At 44.7% G+C, this 21,725-nt stretch overlaps 1 protein-coding gene across 1 annotated transcript in view; it reads right to left on the minus strand.

Moving 5' to 3' along the window:
* The window catches only part of LOC309555209 (avidin-like), a gene marked incomplete at both ends in the record, with an annotated part of 33,440 nt that extends 12,217 nt beyond the window's left edge, over window positions 1-21,223 (minus strand). Inside the window, 2 exons of the mRNA XM_082257083.1 lie at window positions 20,750-20,948; window positions 21,167-21,223. Coding sequence (XP_082113209.1) covers window positions 20,750-20,948; window positions 21,167-21,223 — 256 coding nt within the window. The remainder of the gene's footprint in view (window positions 1-20,749; window positions 20,949-21,166) is intronic.
* Window positions 21,224-21,725: the final 502 nt, after the last annotated feature.

Genomic DNA, 21,725 nt, shown 5'->3' on the forward strand with positions numbered 1-21,725 from the left:
TCTCTATATACTGTATCTCCCTCTCTCTATATATATATACTGTATTTGCCTCTCTCCATATACTGTATCTCCCTCTCTCTCTCTATATATATACTGTATCTCCCTCTCTCTATATACTGTATCACTCTCTATATATACTGTATTTCCCTCTCTCTATATACTGTATCCCTCTCTCTCTATATATACTGTATCTCCCTCTCTATATACTGTATTTCCCTCTCTCTAAATACTGTATCTCCCCCTCTATAAACGGTATCTCTCTCTCTATATATATATATATACTGTATCACCCTCTCTCTCTCTCTCTCTCTCTATATATATATATATATATATATATATATATATATACTGTATTTGCCTCTCTATATACTGTATCTCACTCTCTCTATACATACTGTATTTGCCTCTATCCATATATTGTATCTCCCTCTCTCTATATACTGTATTTCCCTCTCTCTATATACTGTATCTTCCTCTCTATATATACTGTATTTGCCTCTCTATATATACTGTATTTGCCTCTCTCCATATACTGTATTTCCCTCTCTCTCTCTCTATATATACTGTATCTCCCCCACTCTATACTGTATTTCCCTTTCTCTATATACTGTATCACTCTCTCTATATATTGTATTTCTCTCTATATATACTGTATCTCCCTCTCTCTATATACTGTATCTACCTCCCTCCCTCTCTCTCTATATATATATATGTACTGTATTTGTCTATCTCCATATACTGTATCTCCCTCTCTCTATACTGTATTTCATTCTCTCTATATACTGTATCCCTCTCTCTATATACTGTATCTCCCTCTCTATGTATAGTAGATCTAGCTCTTTCCCTATCTCTCTGGACCCCCTGGGGCTCTCTCTGTACCCAGTGGCGGCTGGTGCTCAAAATTTAAAGAAAAATTTAATAGGTATTGCTTTGCAGCAAAAAACGCAGTGAAAAATTGTGTGACTTTGAGGTCATGGTACAGGCATGGCACAGGTGATGGTACAGGCATGGCACAGATGATGGTATAGGCATGGCACAGGTGATGGTATAGGCATGGCACAGGTGATGGTACAGGCATGTCACAGGTCATGGTACAGGAGATGGTATAGGCATGGCACAGGTCATGGTAAGGGCATGGCACAGGTCATGGCACAGGCATGGCACAGGTCATGGTACAGGCATGTCACAGGTCATGGCACAGGTAATGACACAGGTCATGGCACAGGCATGTCACAGGTCATGGTAAGGGCATGGCACAGATCATGGTAAGGGCATGTCACAGGTCATGGCACAGGCATGTCACAGGTCATGGTATAGGCATGTCACAGGTCATGGTAAGGGCATGCCACAGGTGATGGTATAGGCATGTCACAGGTCATGGTAAGGGCATGTCACATGCCATGGTACATGCATGTCACAGGTGATGGTAAGGGCATGTCACAGGTCATGGTAAGGGCATGTCACAGGTCATGGTACATGCATGTCACAGGTCATGGTATAGCCATGTCACAGGTCATTGTAAGGGCATGGCACAGGTCATGGCACAGGTCATGTACAGGCATGTCACAGGTCATGGCACAGGTCATGGTACAGGCATGGCACAGGTCATGGTAAGGGCATGGCACAGGTGATGGTATAGGCATGTCACAGGTCATGGTTAGTGATGTCGTGGACCTAAAATTTGCCGTTCGCGAACGGCGAACGCGAACATCGGCAAATGTTTGTGAACCGGGCGAACCGCCATAGACTTCAATAGGCAGGCGAATTTTAAAACCCACAGGGACTCTTTCTGGCCACAATAGTGATGGAAAAGTTGTTTCAAGGGGACTAACACCTGGACTGTGGCATGCCGGAGGGGGATCCATGGCAAAACTCCCATGGAAAATTACGTAGTTGACGCAGAGACGGGTTTTATTCCATAAAGGGCATAAATCACCTAACATTCCTAAATTGTTTGGAATAACGTGCTTTAAAACATCCAGTGTGTGTATACGATCAGGTATGATGTTGTATCGATCAGGTAGTGTAAGGGTTACGCCCGCTTCACAGAGACAGACCAAACTCCCCGTTTAACGCACCGCAAACAACCGCAAACAGACCAGAACTGACCAAAATGGGACAGGAACTGGGCTTTAAGGGTTAGGGTTAGGTTTAGTGTTAGGGTTAGGGTTACGGTGAGATACTTAGGGTTAGAGTTAGTAACCCTACCCCTACGCCTCTAGCCCTAACCGTCTAACCCTAAGCACTAAAAATAACCCTAACCCTAGCCCTAACCCTAACCCTAGCCCTAACCCTAATTCTAATTTTTTTTCTGGTTCTGGACATGCTACAGAGCTGAAACTTCACAGGAACACTTTTTAGACCCCCCAGACACTGAATCACACAAAAAGTTCTTAAAAATTGTCATTTTTTGATAGAGAGCCAATTATTGGAAAAATTAAAAAAAAAATTAAAATAAAAAAAATTAAAAAATTCTTTGGATTTAGCGTCTGGGGGGTCTAAAAAGTGTACCTGTGAAGTTTCAGCTCTGTAGCATGTCCGGAACCAGAAAAAAATTACCAATTAGGGTTAGGGCTAGGGTTAGGGTTAGGGCTAGGGTTAGGGTTATTTTTATGGCTAGGCTTAGAGGGTTAGGGTTAAGGTTAGAGGGTTAGGGTTATGGTTAGAGGGTTAGGGTTAGGTTTAGTGTTAGGGGATAGGGTTAGGGTTACGGTGAGATACTTAGGGTTAGAGTTAGTAGCCCTACCCCTACCCCTCTAACCCTAACCCTCTAACCCTAAGCACCAAAAATAACCCTAACCTTAGCCCTGACCCTAACCCTAGCCCTAACCCTAATTCTAATTTTTTTTCTGGTTTTGGACATGCTACAGAGCTGAAACTCACAGGTGCACTTTTTAGACCCCCCCCCCCCCCCCCCCCCGACAATAAATCACACAAAAAAAGTTCTTAAAAATTGTCCTTTTTGATAGAGAGCCAATTATTGGAAAAATTAAAAAAAAAAAAAAAAAAAATTTCTTTGGATTTAGCATCTGGGGGGTCTAAAAAGTGTACCTGTGAAGTTTCAGCTCTGTAGCATGTCCGGAACCAGAAAAAAAAATACCGGTTAGGGTTAGGGTTAGGGTTAAGGTTAAAGGGTTAGGGTTATGGTTAGAGGGTTAGGGTTAGGTTTAGTGTTAGGGGATAGGGTTAGGGTTACGGTGAGATACTTAGGGTTAGAGTTAGTAGCCCTACCCCTACCCCTCTAACCCTAACCCTCTAACCCTAAGCACTAAAAATAACCTGTGACGAGACCAATCTCGCCACATTGCATTGGAGGAGCCTGGTTGCCCGCCTGCTGCCTTTGGACTATGGACCAGACTTTAAAAGACTTATTTTCCCTACAGAAAGGCTTATTCGTGCCTTTTCTGTCGGGGTGTTCGGTAGATTTTATCTCCAGGATAGAGGTCGCTGTGAAAACTAGTTCTAGCTGCAGAGAGAGAGAGGGGGGGGGATTGTTTCCAGCAGCCCCCTCCTGAGGAATGTCTACTGATTACCTGAGTGCTTTTGTCTAGAGTGGGGATGCTTTGCTTCTGTGAGTCTGTAATGTGATACATGTCTGTTTGTGTTACAGTCTTCCATTTGGTCCCCTAGGGGAGTGTCCACCAGGTGGGAGACCTGCATAAATACGGGGGCAGGTAGCCCTCAATAAACAGTCCACTGCTTGAGCCTCACACGGAGCCTTGTCTCGTTCTTGGGGGGATTCACTGAATGCTGTTGGAGACTGATTGCTAGGAGTATAAGCTGATGTATGCTTTTCCTGTTCGTCTGCTAGCAGCTATTCGTGAGGTTCCAGGTTGGAGTGCTATTTTGTATGCAGTTTGGGAGTTTGGTGTCCTGCAAGTAGCTGTGCCTGTCTCTCAGAAAGGGGCATATCGCATAAACGGATTTTAACCCCTTGTCTGCTGAAACGGTCTGTTACAATTGGTGGCAAGCGGCGTGATCGTTCCTACAGCCAGAAGGACAGCTACAGGAGACACCATTGCTCTGGATTTTACAATTGAGGGCAACGCATGTCCCAGTACAGCGACCCTGACAGCACCAGCATGGAACCAGCAGTGGAGTTCGATGAGGGTGCCATGGATGACCGAGATGCAGTCCGCAAAGGCATCTGGTACCAGGCACTGGGTATGGTGGAATACCAGCGGGGCGAGAGACTCCCCAAGGAAGACCAGCGGTTGCAGAAGCGAGTAGCCCTGCGGATGCCTTTCCTGGGGGAGCAGCCCCGGGAGGAATGGGTAAAAGAATTGGAGCTCCGGGTATGGCAGGAGATGTGGCTGGAGGATGCCTACCAGGCGCTGTGGTGGTGTGTTGCACAGTACCTGCCCTGGACAGCCGAGCATGACAAGCCAGAGGGAGAGGAGTTTGATGGTCCTGGCTTGTTATGGGAGTCTTTTTCAGAGCTGGAATTTGGGAGCCCTACACAAGCCCGGTTCAATGATCTCTTGGAGTGGAGGGAGAGCAGGTATGACTGGGACGACGCTCACGAAATTGAGCAAGACCTGGTCCACCTGGTGACCCGGGAGATGGAGCTAGAACAGGGCTACCAGCAGCTGTTCCAATACTATGAGAAGGCTCAGCAGGAGAGCAGCAGGACAGACCCAGAGCCAGACCCATTCAGAGGGGACAAGATGGTAAAGTTTTACTGGGAAGAACCCCAGGTGGCCGGTAGAGATGGGACCGAGGTCTCTCCATCGGTCCTGCAGGGAATTGGGAGCCCAGTCTCCATTCCCCAGCGGCAGTGTAAAGTGCAGGGAGAGGAGAGCAGCGTCCTCCCTCCCCAGCGGCAGGCTGAGTTACAGGGGGCAGAGGTAATTGTTCCTGCCCCCCAGCAGCAGAGTGATATGCCAGGAAGGCAGTGGGAAGTCCAGGGAGAGGAGAGCAGTGTCCTCCCTCCCCGGCGGCAGTGTGATTTTTTGGGAATTGGGAGCCCAGTCTCCATTCCCCAGCGGCAGTGTGATGTGCCGGGAATTTGGAGCCCAGTCTCCATTCCCCAGCGGGAGATACAGCAGGGAATTGGGAGCCCAGTCTCCATTCCCCAGCGGCAGTGTAAAGTGCAGGGAGAGGAGAGCAGCGTCCTCCCTCCCCAGCGGCAGGCTGAGTTACAGGGGGCAGAGGTAATTGTTCCTGCCCCCCAGCAGCAGAGTGATATGCCAGGAAGGCAGTGGGAAGTCCAGGGAGAGGAGAGCAGTGTCCTCCCTCCCCAGCGGCAGTGTGATTTTTTGGGAATTGGGAGCCCAGTCTCCATTCCCCAGTGGCAGTGTGATGTACCGGGAATTGGGAGCCCAGTCTCTTGTCCCCAGCGGCAGAGTATCCAGCAGGGAATTGAGAGCCCAGTCTCCTTTCCCCAGCAGCAGAACTCTGTATTGGGAGGAGAGACAGTCGGTCTCCCTCCGCAAAGACTGGAAGTATGTATAGGAGAGGAGATTGTTACCACCTCTCCCCAGCAGCGGATCATTAATGGGCAGAGTGTTCTATCGGGAGAGGAGCTTGTTACCCCCTCTCCCCAGCGGCAGATTAATGTACCAGGGGGAGACTGTAAGCCCCCCACCGGTGCAGATGGGACCGTGGTCTCTGCACTTACCACACAGGGGGTAGGGATGGTCGGTCCTACCCCCCCCCCCCCCATGACAGAGCTGTGTATCCAAGGGGGAGACAGTCAGTCTCCAGCCACCAGGCTCCAACCAGACTACTCCGGTGGTAGTGCTGGCACCAGGACAGAGTACCGCTGGTCTCTGCCCACTCAGCAACCCACCAAGACAGCCTACCAGTCCCCTACACAGCCGTGGTGAGGCACCTGGACATGGACAAGCTTCTCCTCTACCCAGGTGTAGTAACCATTTATTGTGGGTGGGCTGTACTGTTTTTTCTGCTTTATGGGTGGGCTGCTGGACTAACAAGGGCACTGACCGGCAGGAGGTCAGGTACCCTGTTAGTCATTTTGGAAAGGGGGAGAGATGTGACGAGACCAATCTCGCCACATTGCATTGGAGGAGCCTGGTTGCCCGCCTGCTGCCTTTGGACTATGGACCAGACTTTGAAAGACTTATTTTCCCTACAGAAAGGCTTATTCTTGCCTTTTCTGTCGGGGTGTTCGGTAGATTTTATCTACCGAACAAACTAACGATTACATGACCACCTGGAAGCTAAACCTAATTATATCTTCCATTGTCTCCAGGATAGAGGTCGCTGTGAAAACTAGTTCTAGCTGCAGAGAGAGAGGGGGGGGGGTTGTTTCCAGCAGCCCCCTCCTGAGGAATGTCTACTGATTACCTGAGTGCTTTTGTCTAGAGTGGGGATGCTTTGCTTCTGTGAGTCTGTAATGTGATACATGTCTGTTTGTGTTACAGTCTTCCATTTGGTCCCCTAGGGGAGTGTCCACCAGGTGGGAGACCTACATAAATACGGGGGCAGGTAGCCCTCAATAAACAGTCCACTGCTTGAGCCTCACACGGAGCCTTGTCTTGTTCTTGGGGGGATTCACTGTATGCTGTTGGAGACTGATTGCTAGGAGTGTAAGCTGATGTATGCTTTTCCTGTTCGTCTGCTAGCAGCTATTCGTGAGGTTCCAGGTTGGAGTGCTATTTTGTATGCAGTTCGGGAGTTTGGTGTCCTGCAAGTAGCTGTGCCTGTCTCTCAGAAAGGGGCATATCGCATAAACGGATTTTAACCCCTTGTCTGCTGAAACGGTCCGTTACATAACCCTAACCTTAGCCCTGACCCTAACCCTAGCCCTAACCCTAGCCCTAATTCTATTTTTTTTTCTGGTTCTGGTCATGCTACATAGCTGAAACCTCACAGGTACACTTTTTAGACCCCCCCCCAGACAATAAATCCAAAGAATTTTTTTTTTTTTTAAAGTTTTTTTTTTTTAATTTTTTCAATAATTGGCTCTCTATCAAAAATGACAATTTTTAAGAACTTTTTTTTTGTGTGTGTGATTTAGTGTCTGGGTGGGTCTAAAAAGTGTACCTGTGAAGTTTCAGCTCTGTAGCATGTCCAGAACCAGAAAAAAAGATAATTTTTCAGTAGAGCAGGGATGGTGGGAACCCTCCTTTTTATAACTATATGATCTTTTTTTTCTGGTTCTGGGCATGCTACAGAGCTGAAACTTCACAGGTACACTTTTTAGACCCCCCCCCCCCCCCAGGCAATAAATCCAAAGAAATTTTAATTTTTTTTTTTACTTTTTTTTAATTTTTTTTAACTTTTTCAATAATTGTCTCTCTATCAAAAATGACAATTTTTAAGAACTTTTTTTTGTGTGTGATTTAGTGTCTGGGGGGTCTAAAAAGTGTACCTGTGAATTTTCAGCTCTGTAGCATGTCCAGAACCAGAAAAAAAAGATCATTTTTCAGTAGAGCAGGGATGGTGGGAACACCTTTTACACCTATATGATCTTTTTTTTCTGGTTCTGGACATGCTACAGAGCTGAAACTTCACAGGTACGCTTTTTAGACCCCCCCAGACACTAATCCAAAAAAAGTCATGCCTGCCACCGTATATATCAGTGGTGGGTGGGCAGTGGCACTGCAGTGGGCACAGTACACTCTGTGGACTTGACAGTCACTGGCACCCAGGCAACTGCAATTATAAAAAAAAATATATATATTTTTAATCTGCAAGCTGCTGTGCCACCGTATATATATATCAGTGGTGGGTGGGCACGCAGTGGCACTGCAGTGGGCACAGTACACTCTGTGGACCTGACAGTCACTGGCAGCCCAGGCAACTGCAATAATAAAAAATATATTTTTTTTCAATTTGCAACAAGATGCTGTGCCACCGTATATATATCAGTGGTGGGCAGTGCACTGCAGTGGGTACAGTACACTCTGTGGACCTGACACAGCATTCACTGCAATTATGACAGAGGAAAAAAAAAATATTTTTTAAAATGCAAGGTACTGTGCCACCCGAAATGAGTGTGGTGTGCACACAGTACAGTCTGTGGTGGGTCTGTGGCCTCTCACACACAGCGGGCAGGTAACTGCAGTGCACAATAGATATATATATATATATATATATATATATATATATATATATAAAATACTCAAATACCAGCCCTCAAAAGGGCTTTTGGGGACAATAGATATATATATATATATATATATATATATATATATCACAGAACAAAAAAAATTACACAAATACCAGCCCTAAACAGGACTTTTTGGGGACAATAGATATATATATATGTATATCCAAAAAAAACCTCAAATACCAGCCCTAGGAAGGGCTTTTTGGGGTGCTGTCCTTACAGAAGGAGTGTACCAAGAACACTGGCTAACAACAAGACCGGGAACACTGACTAACAACTGTCCCTAGCTATAACAGCAGCAGCAGCACTTTCCCTGCTCTCAGTAACACACTGCTTCAGAAATGATCTAAGATGGATGCTGCCCTTGCTTATTTATAGGAGGTGGGAGGGTGTGGGAGGGAGGTATGCTGATTGGCCTGGAATGTGTCTGCTGAGTGTGAGGTTCAGGGTCAAAGTTTGCCTCAATGATGATGTATAGGAGGCGGACCAAACATCGCATATGTTCGCCCGCAGCGGCGAACGCGAACATGCTAAGTTCGCCGGGAACTGTCCGCCGGCGAACAGTTCGGTACATCACTAGTCATGGTAAGGGCATGGCACAGGTCATGGCAAAGGCATGTCACAGGTCATGTCACAGTCACAGGTCATGTCATCGCGCTGAAGGCTTCAATCACTATGATAGGGCACCTAGAGGAGGGAGCACTTTGTATCAGTAAGTAGCTTACCTTAACTGGAGCTTGTCTTAGTGAGTACTTACCTAAGCTGGACATTGGGCACCGAGGGGAGGGGGTTTATATCCCAGTGAGACCCTGTCTTAACTGACAATGGGGCAACCAGGGGAAGGGGCACTTTGTCTTAGTAAGTAGCTTACTTAACTGGGACTTTGTCTTTGTGAGTACCTTAACTGGGCATGGGTCATCCAGGGGAAAGGACAGTTTGTCCCAGTGAGTACCTACCTTAACTGGGCATGAGTCATCCAGGGAAAGGGACACTTTGTCCTACTGAGTACCTACCTTAACTGGGCATGGGTCATCCAGAGGAAGGGGCACTCTGTCCCAGTGTGTACATACCTTAACTGGGCATGGGGCACTGTGTCATCCAGCTGTCAGCCCCCTGCCAGGACCGAGCCTGGGTTTTATTAAGCTTGGTGAGGCATTTAGTGCTGTGTACAGTCCGCTTTTATATGTGGCCGTAAAAGAGATGAGATGGAAATGTCAGAAGGCTGAGCTCTGATGGAGGCTCACACTGACACACTCCTCCCGGAGTCCTACTCAATCTGCCCAGTGTGACACCACTGTGCTTCCTGCCCTAAATAATTCACCAACCAGGATAATGTGCTCTCATCGGACCCCATTCATCTCCACCATAGACAAGTGCACAGGGGCTCTGGGGGGGGGGGGGGGACAGAACAGGGTTAATGGAACATGGTGAGAAAAAAATGTCATCAATCAAACCCAGCTAAATCCTTCTCTATGGATTCTGCTGCTTACTAATAAAGCAGAGAGATAAGTCACTTACCTGCTCTCCTGGGCTGCCTGCGAGACGTCCACGGCTCGCTGCTCCTCTCCTCGAGTCCTTTTCTTCTGATGGCGGCAGGAACTGGTCCGGCGGGAAGGTGACATCCACGGCGCGCTGCTCCTCTCCTCGAGTCCTCTTCTGACGGCGGCGGGAACTGGTCCGGCGGGAAGGTGTCATCCATGGCGAGCTGCTCCTCTCCTCGAGTCCACTCCTCTTCTTCCTTCTTCTGAGTCCTGACGGTGGCGGGCAGGCAAACCTCACCAGTCCGGCGGGAAGGAGATTGGGCGGTGACGGTGAGTGACTGACGCACGCACCGGCACCGCCCCCAACAACGTCAGCAGGGTCAGGATGTCCTGAATGATGATTGGTCCAGGTTGGAGTCTGGACCAATCACAGCCAGGACATCACAAAAGTGGGGAGTTTCGGGGTGCATTGCTCTGTGCCCCAGTGACCCCCAGAAGGCCGCCAATCGGCGCCTCTGCCCGCCCATAGCCACCACTAAGTCCGGCACCCCTAGTGGGCTAAAAATTTAATTTTTTTTTTAAATCTTTTTTTTCTTTTTTTAATCTTTTTTTTTTTTTGGGGGGTGGCGCCCCTGCGCCCCCTATACACAGGCCGCCACTGTCTGTACCTCATTAATGTGGTTCTGGCTCTCCGCCGGTCACGTGTAGTCTCTCTGCAGGCTGCAGCCAATGGTCAGTTGTGATGTGGCCCCTAAAGCTCCTCCCTAAATTTCAGTCTAGGCCCTGCCCCCTCCCAGCTTCTTTCTTCCATTCAACAGAGCGGCCAGCACAGCCATGTGTGTGAAATCAATGTGCAGCGCTTGGGGGGGGAGGTCGGGGCTGGATCGGCCCTGCTGGGGGAAAAAAGCAGTGATCGCGGCCCGGAGTTGGACTCGGCGGCCCAGGTCCACAGGGCAAATGCCTGCAATCCGGGGACAAAACTGGGGACAGACTTGGTCCATGGAAAGTGTCCTCAGTCCGGGGATGTCGGGTCACCCTATTTTAATGAAACCTTTTACCAGCATTTTTACATGTGAGAATGCCTGTGTGGGGGAAAAAGTAAAAGTTAAAAAAACTGAAGTTGGTTCAGCATATCTGGATATATACCCAAGTGTGTGTGTGACAGCAAATATATGCATCTTGTTTTGATAGATATGATTATTTTACAGAGTCTTCCAATTCCCAGTTTGCCCAAAACATTCTGGCTTTGAGTGGAGCCATTTGACTGCCATACTGATTTCTTATAACTTTTAGGGACCCAAGAAGAGAGATTTCTACACCCAAATTACTGACTTTGCCCACCTGTTATGGCCAAAAAGTCTCACCTCTAGTTTCTCCAGAGCAGGATTTTCTGGATAATAAGAGCAATAGAAGACACTTCGGGGGACCAGAAAGTGCCCACTGAAGTACCTCAGGGGAGACAGTTGTCATTATGGTTATGAAAATCTTGTCCAAACACGATTCTTTTCTACTGGTAAGATGGCAGAGGGACATGTCACATTGGCACATGTCTCTTAGTTTTAAATAACTAAGCACAAAGTTGAACCTCTAAGGATTTTATTGGTGTCCCCACTAAGGAGATTCACCCTACTTTTCCTGGAAACCATTATCACCTGCACTGAGAGTAAAAAGAAATCCAGAGTTTTACAGTTGCAACCAGAACAATACAAGGGAAAACGTCCAATGGGGACACCAGTTGCTATGACAACTTAGAGGGGATTTCTTCTTTCTTTCTGTTGAGTTTCTGTAGTAGGAAGTGAGGGGAAATCTCCTGAATGAGACACAGACCTTTTAGAGGCAAAGTTATTTCTGGTCCAACTGATCTCAGTGTTTAAATAGCAAAAAAATTATATTGTTCTTTTACAGAAAAATACAACATTGCAAATCTTTATTAGTGTTAAATGACCTTGCCAAAAAGCCACAAAGTTATGCATTTAAAATATACCTGGCTACACACAAGAGAACCCCGCCTTAATTGTAAGCCAAATATTATATCAACAAGTGTGGATCCCCATCCAAAACAAGTTGCAATGGAGTGCTATGCAGGATTATAATTCCAAACCAGCAACTTGCACTTGTAAAGAAAACATTCCAAACAACAGGTTTGTCATAATTGCTCCATAATATAGATACATGGTATAGTATGTAGTACACTATATTACCAAAAGTATTGGGACGCCTGTCTTTATACGTACATGAACTTTAATGGCATCCCAGTCTTAGTCCATAGGGTTCAATATTGAGTTGGCCCACCCTTTGCAGCTATAACAGCTTCAACTTCAGGGAAGGCTGTCCACAAGGTTTAAGTGTGTCTATGGGAACGTTTGACCATAGAAGCGCATTTGTGAGGTCAGGCACTGATGTTGGAGAGAAGGCCTGGCTCGCAGTCTCCGCTCTTTTTCATCCCAAAGGTGTCCTATTGGGTTGAGGTCAGGACTCTGTGCAGGCCAGTCAAGTTCCTCCAACCCAAACTCAGTCATCCATGTCTTTATGGACCTTGCTTTGTGTACTGGTGCACAGTCATGTTGGAACAGAATGGGGCCATCCCCAAACTGTTCCCACATAGTTGGGTGCATGAAATTGTCCAAAATGTCTTGGTATACTAATGCCCTAAGAGTTCCCTTCACTGGAACTAAGGAGAAAAGCCCAATCCCTGAAAAGCAACCGCACACCATAACCCCCCCTCCACCAAATGATTTGGACCAGTGTACAAAGCCTATGGAGATTTTTAAGCACTGTAGTCTGTCGCCATTCCATTAATGCGCAATTCTAAAGCATGACATGTTGGGTATCTATTTACTCGGTGTAACATCATCTTTCACATTGTACAAAATAATTGCGCTAACTTTATTGCTTTGTTTTTTTAAAATTCATTAAAGTAATTTTTTTTCCAAAAAATTGCGTTTGAAAGACCGCTGCGCAAATACAGTGTGACATATAATATTGCAGTGACCGCCATTCTATTATTCAGGGTCTCTGCTAAAAAAATATATACAATGTTCGCGGGTTTTAAGTAATTTTCTAGCAAAAAAAATTGATTTTACCTTGTGAGCAACAAATGTCAGAAAAAGGCCTGGTATTCAAGTGGATATAGTCTATATCATGGAGAGGTATAAGCAGTAGAAAGAGAGAAGTGCTTATGCCGCTGTACAGAACACTGGTGAGACCTCACTTGGAGTATTGTGCGCAGTACTGGAGGCCAGATCTCCAGAAGGATATAGATACTCTAGAGAGAGTTCAGAGAAGAGCTACTAAACTAGTACATGGATTGCAGGAAAAAACTTACCAGGAAAGGTTAAAGGACCTTAACATGTATAGCTTGGAAGAAAGAAGAGACAGAGGGGATTTGATAGAAACTTTTAAATACATAAAGGGAATCAACTCGGTAAAGGAGGAGAGCATATTTAAAAGAAGAAAAACTACCACAAGAGGACACAGTTTTAAATTAGAGGGGCAAAGGTTTAAAAGTAATATGAGGAATTATTACTTTACTGAGAGAGTAGTGGATGCATGGAATAACCTTCCTGCAGAAGTGGTAGCTTCAAATACAGTGAAGGAGTTTAAGCATGCATGGGATAGGCATAAGGTTATCCTTCATATAAGATAGGGCCAGGGACTATTCATAGTATTCAGATATATTGGGCAGACTAGATGGGCCAAATGGTTCTTATCTGCCGACACATTCTATGTTTCTATGTTTCTAATTGTGACTGTCCTATTGTTTGGAATGTTTTCCTTACCAGTGTAGCATTGCCCACGTAAGGACTGCCAGATTTCACTTTATGGGTCCCCCCTGAGTTACCAGCATACAATAATGACGGTTTCAAGTTCTTACTTTCTCCTTCCTTAGCTCGCTCCAATAATCAGTCCATGGGGTATTTTGTTGTTGTTTTGTTTTATTTTAAATGGGGATAGGAGAAGGGAATAGTGGGATTCTCCAATTTGAACGATAGACAATGCTTGAGGACTCCTATCTTACGATACAGCCAGGCTGTTGATTCAACCTGCCACTATGGATGAACTTGGATTGAGTCTCTTTCCCTAAGATGACTTGGTGAACTGGCAATTATCTTCAGGACACTCTCACTAGCATCCTCTTTCTTCTCCACTGCTGACAACCATCCACTGACTGTCCTACATTTAGGGGTTGCCCTCCTCAGGTCAGGCCCCTTGACACGAGTCCCTGTACTCATGATACTGTGGTCCCAGGGTCTCCAGTGTCTCCCCTCTCAGTCAGTTCTCCTGGACCTCTGGGTTCAGCTCCTCTAATCCATTCCTCAGGCCATCAGTACGACCTTCTGCGACCACATGGCACCACTTTAGAGGAGGAGGCAGCCACTCACTTCCCTCCGGAACTCCGCTCTCTAGCCAAAGACCCCCCAGCACATGTGCTCCTAGCTTTTATACAGTATCCCAGAATGTACTGAGATGACCTGCCCTCTGTCAATCACCAGGACTGTATTAAAGCCTATGCACCCATTCGTGAGGTTTCCTCCCACTGTCCAACATGCCTATTGGACCAGCGTGAAACACTCTCTAGACTGAATGAATCACATACTGAGCACAACAAGCAGACCCCACTAACAAATCCTGCTCTCTGGTAGGCAGAGAACAATATAGATTTACCTGCAGCCCCTCTGGTAAGCAGATAGAGCTCAAAACTATACTCTCTCACTAGCATGATCTACCTAGGGGGATGCTACACCAGCAACATTGCAATTTAATAAAAAAAATTTTTGGGTGGCCCAGGAACAAGAAGGAGCCATCCCCAAACTGTTCTCACAACAGGAAGCATAAAATTGTCCAAAATGTCTTAGTATGTTTACACCTTATGAGTTCACTTCACTGTAACAAAGGGGCCAAGCCCAACCCCTGAAAAACAACCCCACACCATAACTGATGTCCAATGATTTGGACCAGTGCACAAAGCCTATGGAGATTTTTAGGTACCGTAGTTTGTCGCCATTCCATTAATGTGCAATTTTAAAGTATGACATATTGGGTATCTATTTACTCGGCATAATATCATCTTTCTCATTATACAAAAAAATTGGGCTAACTTTATTTTTATTTTATTTTTTTGCGTTTGAAACACTGCTGCGCAAATACAGTGTGATATAAAATATTGCAACAACCACCATTTTATTCTCTAGGGTCTCTGCAAAAAAAATATATATAATGTTTGGGAGTTATAGCAAAAAATACTGATTTTAACTCGTAAGCAACAAGTGTCAGAAAAGGCCTAGTCTTCAAGTGGATATACAGTAGTCTATAGCATGGAGTAACTGTGAGGCCCCGTTCCCACTGGGGCGATCCGACTTGCCGGGGCGACCTCACAGGTCGCGGCGCGCAGCTCGCACCGCGACCTCGGAGCGGCCGGCACGGACTTCATAACATTGAAGTCAAAGCAGGTCGCTCCAGGTCGCCCCAAAGAAGCTCCGGACCCTTTTTCTAAGTCGGAGCGACTTGTGTCGCTCCTATTAGAACGGGTCCACAGCTTCTCTATGGCAGGCGACCTGACAGGTCACCCCAGTGTGAACGGGGTCTGACTGTCCTATTGTTTGGAATGTTTTCTTTACCAGCAACATTGCAATGTAATAGTACATTTCATTGGGTAATTGGTCCAATTTAAATCTATTGCTAGAAACATTGAATGCGTTGAGTCCCTTGTGATCAATTGTGTGGTATACATACAGTGCAAATAATAATGGAAATAATATACTTTCATGTACGTAAATTTTGATTAACAAAAGTGTGGGTTGCTGGTTTGGAATTATAATTCTGTTTCATTATAATTTGTTTTGGATGGGGATCCCCATTTGTGGATATAATACTTAGCTTAGAATCAGAATGGGGTTATCTTGTGTGTGGCCATGTATATTTTAAAGGCTTGTAATTTTGTGGCTGTTTGACAATGTCTTTTTTTTTTTTTTTATACAAATAAAGATTTAGAATTTTGTATTTTTCTGCAATATGTCAGTTTATAACCTCGATTACTTTCTTATTGTTGTGGCACAGCAAGTTTCTGATTTTGTCTCCATATGATCAATAAAAACCTTACAGGTTCTATTGGTACCCTAAAAAATGTAGACTTTAGGTACACTTCACATTGCTTAATTTTCATAATCTATTTTACATCAAAAGTGTTAAAGAGGAAGTAAACCCTCCTCTGACACTTGCCTATGATAAGGCTTACCTATAGGTACTGTAAATATCTCCTAAACATGTACCGTTTAGGAGATATTTACCTTACATGCAGCCAGTGACGTCACTGGCGCATGCGCTCTGAAGGAACAGCCGCTGGTGCCGTTTCTTCAGAGACCCGTGCCGTGACTGTCGGCTCCCGCGCGCGTGCGCGGGAGTGACGTCACCGCGGCTCCGGCCAATCAGATGGCCGGATGCCGCGATCCCGGAAGACGGGCGCCCGTCATAGAGGTGAGCGAACGGCATGACGGCGGCTCGTTCTAAGGTAAGTATTTCATAATGAGCTAGTATGCGATGCATACTAGCTCATTATGTGTTTATCTTTCAGCTTGTTAAAGAAGTTTACAACCTCTTTAAGTAACATGCAGGGATTATCACATCGTTTCAGATTAGATTCAGATTTTCACCTAAATACATGACAATGTTATTAAAGCGGAGTTCCGGGCACAGAAGTCATTTTTTAATAAACATACCCCCGGGACAGTCAGGGCTAGCACATTCCACAATGGCTAGCCTCTGATCTGTCCTGGTTCGCACTTACCTTTTAGAAGAAATACTTACTTATAAAATTTCTTCCACCGCGTTTCCATCTCTCTTGTGGGCAGCTGAAGCCGGCGCGGTCCTCTTCTGTGTCTTCTTCCGCGTCTTCTTGTCCCAGAATGCGCCTGCACCGGCCCCTCTCGTCACTTCCGGAAGTGACGAGCGGGGCCGGTGCCGTCGCATTGATTCCTGGGAGCTATGACGTTCAGCTCCCAGGAATCAGAGCGAGACAGGAAGTGACGGGGTGAGCCGCGGCTCCGAGGGAGGAAGTACTCTGAGGTGAGTATTTACGATCTTCAATTAAAAGGTGAGTAAACAAAAAAAAAAAAAAAATAACTATCCAATTCCTTTTCAGGTAATCTCGAACTAGCGGAGGGGCACAAAAAAAAAATATTGTTTTTGTGCCCGGAACTCCGCTTTAACTTTTTTAACTTTCTAACATTTTAGAAAGACACCAAAAGAGATTTCTAGGGACTGTTGTAACCCTGTGTTTAGTAGAGACATATATGATCTTTAATGTAGTCACATAGTATAAACTTGTAAACTAAAACTATGAAGTTAGAGAAGAATTATGTTACTTCAGTAATTACATTTTAGTTACTTATATAGGCTGCTACACAATGTTCAAGTTAAAGCCTAAATTTAGGTAAAAAAGTAAAAAAAAAAAAAAAAAAACAGGGAGGTTTATTACATTTTTCGTGTTTCCTGTGCATGTTACCTGTTCTGTGTAAAATTGGAAATCCAAAATCCTCTACATTTTTTATCTTAATGCGTTCTATTGCGTGCGAGTGGCTCCCGCTGCTGTCAATCAAAGTCAGTCAGCCAATCAAGAGAGAGAGGGTGCGGGGGCCAGGTCACGGCTCTGTGTCTGAATGAATACAGGAAGCTGCAGCTCGGCTCGGGTGTCCCCATAGCAAGCTGTTTGCTGTGGGGGCAATTAACAGGAGGGAGGGGCCAGGAGTACAGAAGAGGGACCCGAGAAGAGGAGGACCGAGGCTGCTCTGTGCAAACCAACTGCACAGCGCAGGTAAGTATAACATGTTTGTTATTAAAAAAAAACAAAAACAAGACTTTACAATCACTTAAATGAACCCCTGTAGCACCATAAGATAACCACTGTGGGGTATGACAAAGGTGCAAAGGATTTTAGATTTCCACTATTACAGCGGGCACCAGCACAAGGGATACTTTAGATAAACCACTTCTGGACCGGTAGTTTTTTCCCCCTTAATGAACATGCCATTTTTTTCGGCACTGCATCACTTTAACGGACAATTGCGCGGTCCTGCGACGCTGTACCCAAATAGAATTGGTGTCCTTTTTTTCTCACAAATAGAGCTTTCTTTTGGTGAATCACCTGTGCAATTTTTATTTTTTACGCTATAAACAAAAAAAGAGTGACAATTCTGAAAAAAAAAGCTATATTTTCCACATTCTGCTATATAACATTTCCCAAAAAAATTTAAAAAATCTAAATTTTTCATCATTTTAGGCCAATTTGTATTCTGCTACATATTTTTGGTAAAAAAAAAATAGCATTAAGCGTATTTTGATTGGTTTGCACAAAAGGTATTGCGTCTGCAAACTAGATAAATATTTATTTATTATTTTACTAGCAATGGTGGTGACCAGCAATTTTTAGGGGGAATGTGACATTGTGGCAGAGAGATCGGACCCCCTGACTGACATTTTTGACATTTTTGGCGGGAGCAGTGACATTACTACAGTAATCAGTGCATAAATATGCACTATTACTGGTATAATGACACTGGCAGGAAAGGGGTTAACTCAGGGACAATCAAAGGGTTAAGTGTATGCCTAGGGGAGTGTCTTCTAACTGTGAGGGGAATGGGCTTGTGCAATCAGCACAGAGACCTGTGATCCTAAATAGGGGAATCACAGGTGCTCTGTGTTCATTCCAGAGAGAACACCGGTGAGCAGACCGGTATTCTCTCCACACGGGGGAGTGATCGCGGGAGCCCGGCAGCAATCGCGGGCACTGGCTCCTTGGGTCAGCTTCCCTGCTGACTAATGGGGGCGCGAGCGCGCCACCAGGAGTGCTTCCACTAACCGTCGTACAGGTACGGCAGTTCACGTAGCCAATGCCAGCCTGCCGCAGTATATCTGTAGCTTGCGGTCAGCAAGTGGTTAAGGGCCAGATCGTACCATAGAAATGCAGTCCAGATGCGTTTCAGATGGTTTTCTTCATGCACATTTTTGATGCATTCCGGTGTGTTTTTGATACGTTATGGGTGTGTTTTCAATACATCCCCCCCCTTCTTCTTCCCCTTAAATAAGGACATGTGTGTTTCAGTGCCTTTGTGGTGCCTTTCGGTCCATTCCACTGAGCTTTTGATGCATTTTACCACATTCTAGGACAGTTCAGTGCAGGAAAAAATGCAGCATGTTCTACTTTATTTCCTGGAACTGGAACTGACCGCAGTGGTGTGAACTATGCTATTGAAAAACATATAATCTACTTTCCATGCGTTTATAAAACAGAAAAAAAATGCACTGGAGTTTAAGTGGTATGAACCGACGATTAATGTAACAACCCTGGTGCTGATTTCTTTTTAAACATACTTTAAGGGCCTGTTCACACCACAAAAACATCCTCCAGATGCTTTTTTTTTCTTTTTGTACTGGGGTCCGGTGCATTTTTGATGCGTTCCAGTGCATTCTGGTGCATTTTTGATGCGTTTTAATGCATTCCATTACAGTCCAGTGCAGGAACAATGTTCTACTTTTTTTTCCTGGAACTGGAAAGCCCTGGAACTGACTGCACTGGTGTGAATCATGCCATTGGAAACCATATAACCTACTTTCCATGCGTTTTTTATGCATAAAATGCACTGGACTACAACTAGACCTTAATGCATTTCGGGGTTCATTCCAGATGCTGTTATTTTCTTCTTTTATCTTTCCTGGTTTTATTTCACTGTACTGGGGTTGGGTGCTTTTTTGATGCTTTTTAGTGCATTCCAGTACAGTTCTGTGCAGAAAAAAAGCAACAGGTTGTACTTTTTTTTCTGGAACGGAAAAGCACTGGAAAGCACTGCGCTGGTGTGAGCTATGCCAATTGGCACTGCGCTGCATGTGGTGTAAACTGGCCCATTGCCTTTTTTTTCTTCATTCAAAAACATAGAAAGTAGGTTACATGATTTTCAATGGCATAGTTCACACCAGTGCTTGACAAAAGAAGTAGAACATGCTGCATTTTTCCTGCACTGAACTGTACTGGAATGCATCAAGAAAGAACCAGACCCAGTACAGAGAAAAGAAAAAAGAAATCATATGGAACTGTAACGAGACCCTTGCTCGCTCGCTTCCGCTCTCCCGACACTCCTCTGCTACCAGTGAGTCAGCTTGCAGATCGCAACGTCTGATGGTTCGGTCAACCAAGGCTCCGGGATCCGAACTACAGCTATGTGCCATTCGGAATCCATTAGAACAAACACTAAGCAGGCTGTATGTAAGTTCAAACAGGAAGACAATTTATTGGAAGAACACAGCACATTTTTATACAGAATTTGGAACATCCTGCCCCCAACAACCACTTTCCCATTGGTCAGTTGCACAGTACCTGCAGTTCCCCTTCAGGTCCTCCTAAGCCATGCAAATGAGGACTTGAAAATGAGTCAGCAGGGATTGGTCCAGCTTCGATAGCTTGACCAGAAGGACTGTTATGTGTAATGAGACAGAAGCCCCAGGGGGCAATCAATGTACACAATAGCCAGACACAGAACAATGGTTCCCTAACGAGCCCCCAATACACATTACTCTGAGTGTCAATACATCCCTTAGCAGACAACAGGTGAGTTCATTGGCACACCTGACAATAGGTGAATGGAAAGCCACCTCAGACAAAAGCAAAATTGTTAGACAGTCTGCCTCCTCATTGAACTTCCTGGAATGACCATATTAGGAGTTGTACTTCCTGGTCAGAGACCTCATACTGTACAAGGAATAAAAATCTTCATATTACAAGGGAGACATTATTCCTGAATATGACTGTCCCATTTGTAGTAGTCCAAACCATATTTTCTGTGTTCACCACCCTCCTGGTCACCCTGCATCCATAACAGATGCAGGGTGACTTAAACATAAGAGAGCCCCATAAGGCTGGGCATGGTGCCCCCCAACCTCTCTAAAGGGATTTGGGGTCCACAACCCCCATGCCCAAAGTGACTCCCGTCCCAGGAACACATCCAGAAATGCATTAAAAATGCACCAAAACGTGCACGCAGAAACATCTGGAATGGATCTGGAGGACGTTTTTGTGCTGTGAACTGGCAATAACACTGATAAAGTTAAAAACGTATTTTGCTTTAGTAAATGATTGACATTTCAGTATATAGTCTACACAATTTAAGCTAACAATGATAAAGTTGAAGAAGAAGTATGTTACTTGTAAACTGCCACATGACGGTAAATCCAAATGTGGGGAGCGCTGATAAATGTTGATGTCCAACCAGAGGTGATTCCGGAATGGTTTTATTGGTGGTAGATACAGCTGTTTGGTATTTCCCTACTATAAGCCCATTCTTGTCAACATACAAAGTCATACCGGAGCCAAGGTCATTCTGCCACAGACCATTCAGGTCACACTGTGCAAGACATAGAATAAAAAAAGAGAAGATACAGTAATTACCATACTATTGGTATTATGACTATATACTATTGTAATGTGTTTTTGTTAAAAAAATAAATAAAAAAAAAATACCAGTATTGAAAAGCAACCAATTATATTTAACTGGACAAAAAATAGACATTTTGATTATAATAGAACTTTGACACTTAAATACATTCCAATGCTGTGCCTTACCTGTGCATTAACACAGAGACTTATGCTCAGCAGACCCAGTGCTAAAGCTAAATACATTCTCGTCCACATGGTGACACTCGTGCGGTCCAGGGCTTACAGAGCTTAAGCTGCGTGTTCTGCCTTATATATAATGACTTTGGGAGTGACTTTGTAACACTGTAGAACCAGAGGCAGTAAATTTTGTAAACTTTCTTTCGGTTTGCTCAGGTTCTATATGACTGGAACTTCTCAGCATCAATAAATCATTTGAGCTGTGAGAATTGCAGGTCCTCCTATTACATCATTGTGGAAGATCTAGGAGATTGAACAAAGATCGCATGATCAGATTTTATAAGCTATTTTTCCTGGATCTCATCAGAGTCCCTCTTTTATGAGTACGATCTTATCTAAATCCAAGATGCTAGATCTATTTTTTCGTTTAAAACTATTTAATAGTATTTGTATTTAATGTATATAAAGTATTTAATGTATTTGTATTAAAGTATTTAATGTATTAAATGTATTAATGTATTAAAGTATTAAAGTATTTAATGTATTTAAAGTATTTAATGTATTTGTG

This window comes from Pelophylax lessonae (assembly GCF_965119305.1).
Source record: "Pelophylax lessonae genome assembly, chromosome: 1".
Taxonomy (NCBI): Eukaryota; Metazoa; Chordata; class Amphibia; order Anura; family Ranidae; genus Pelophylax; species Pelophylax lessonae.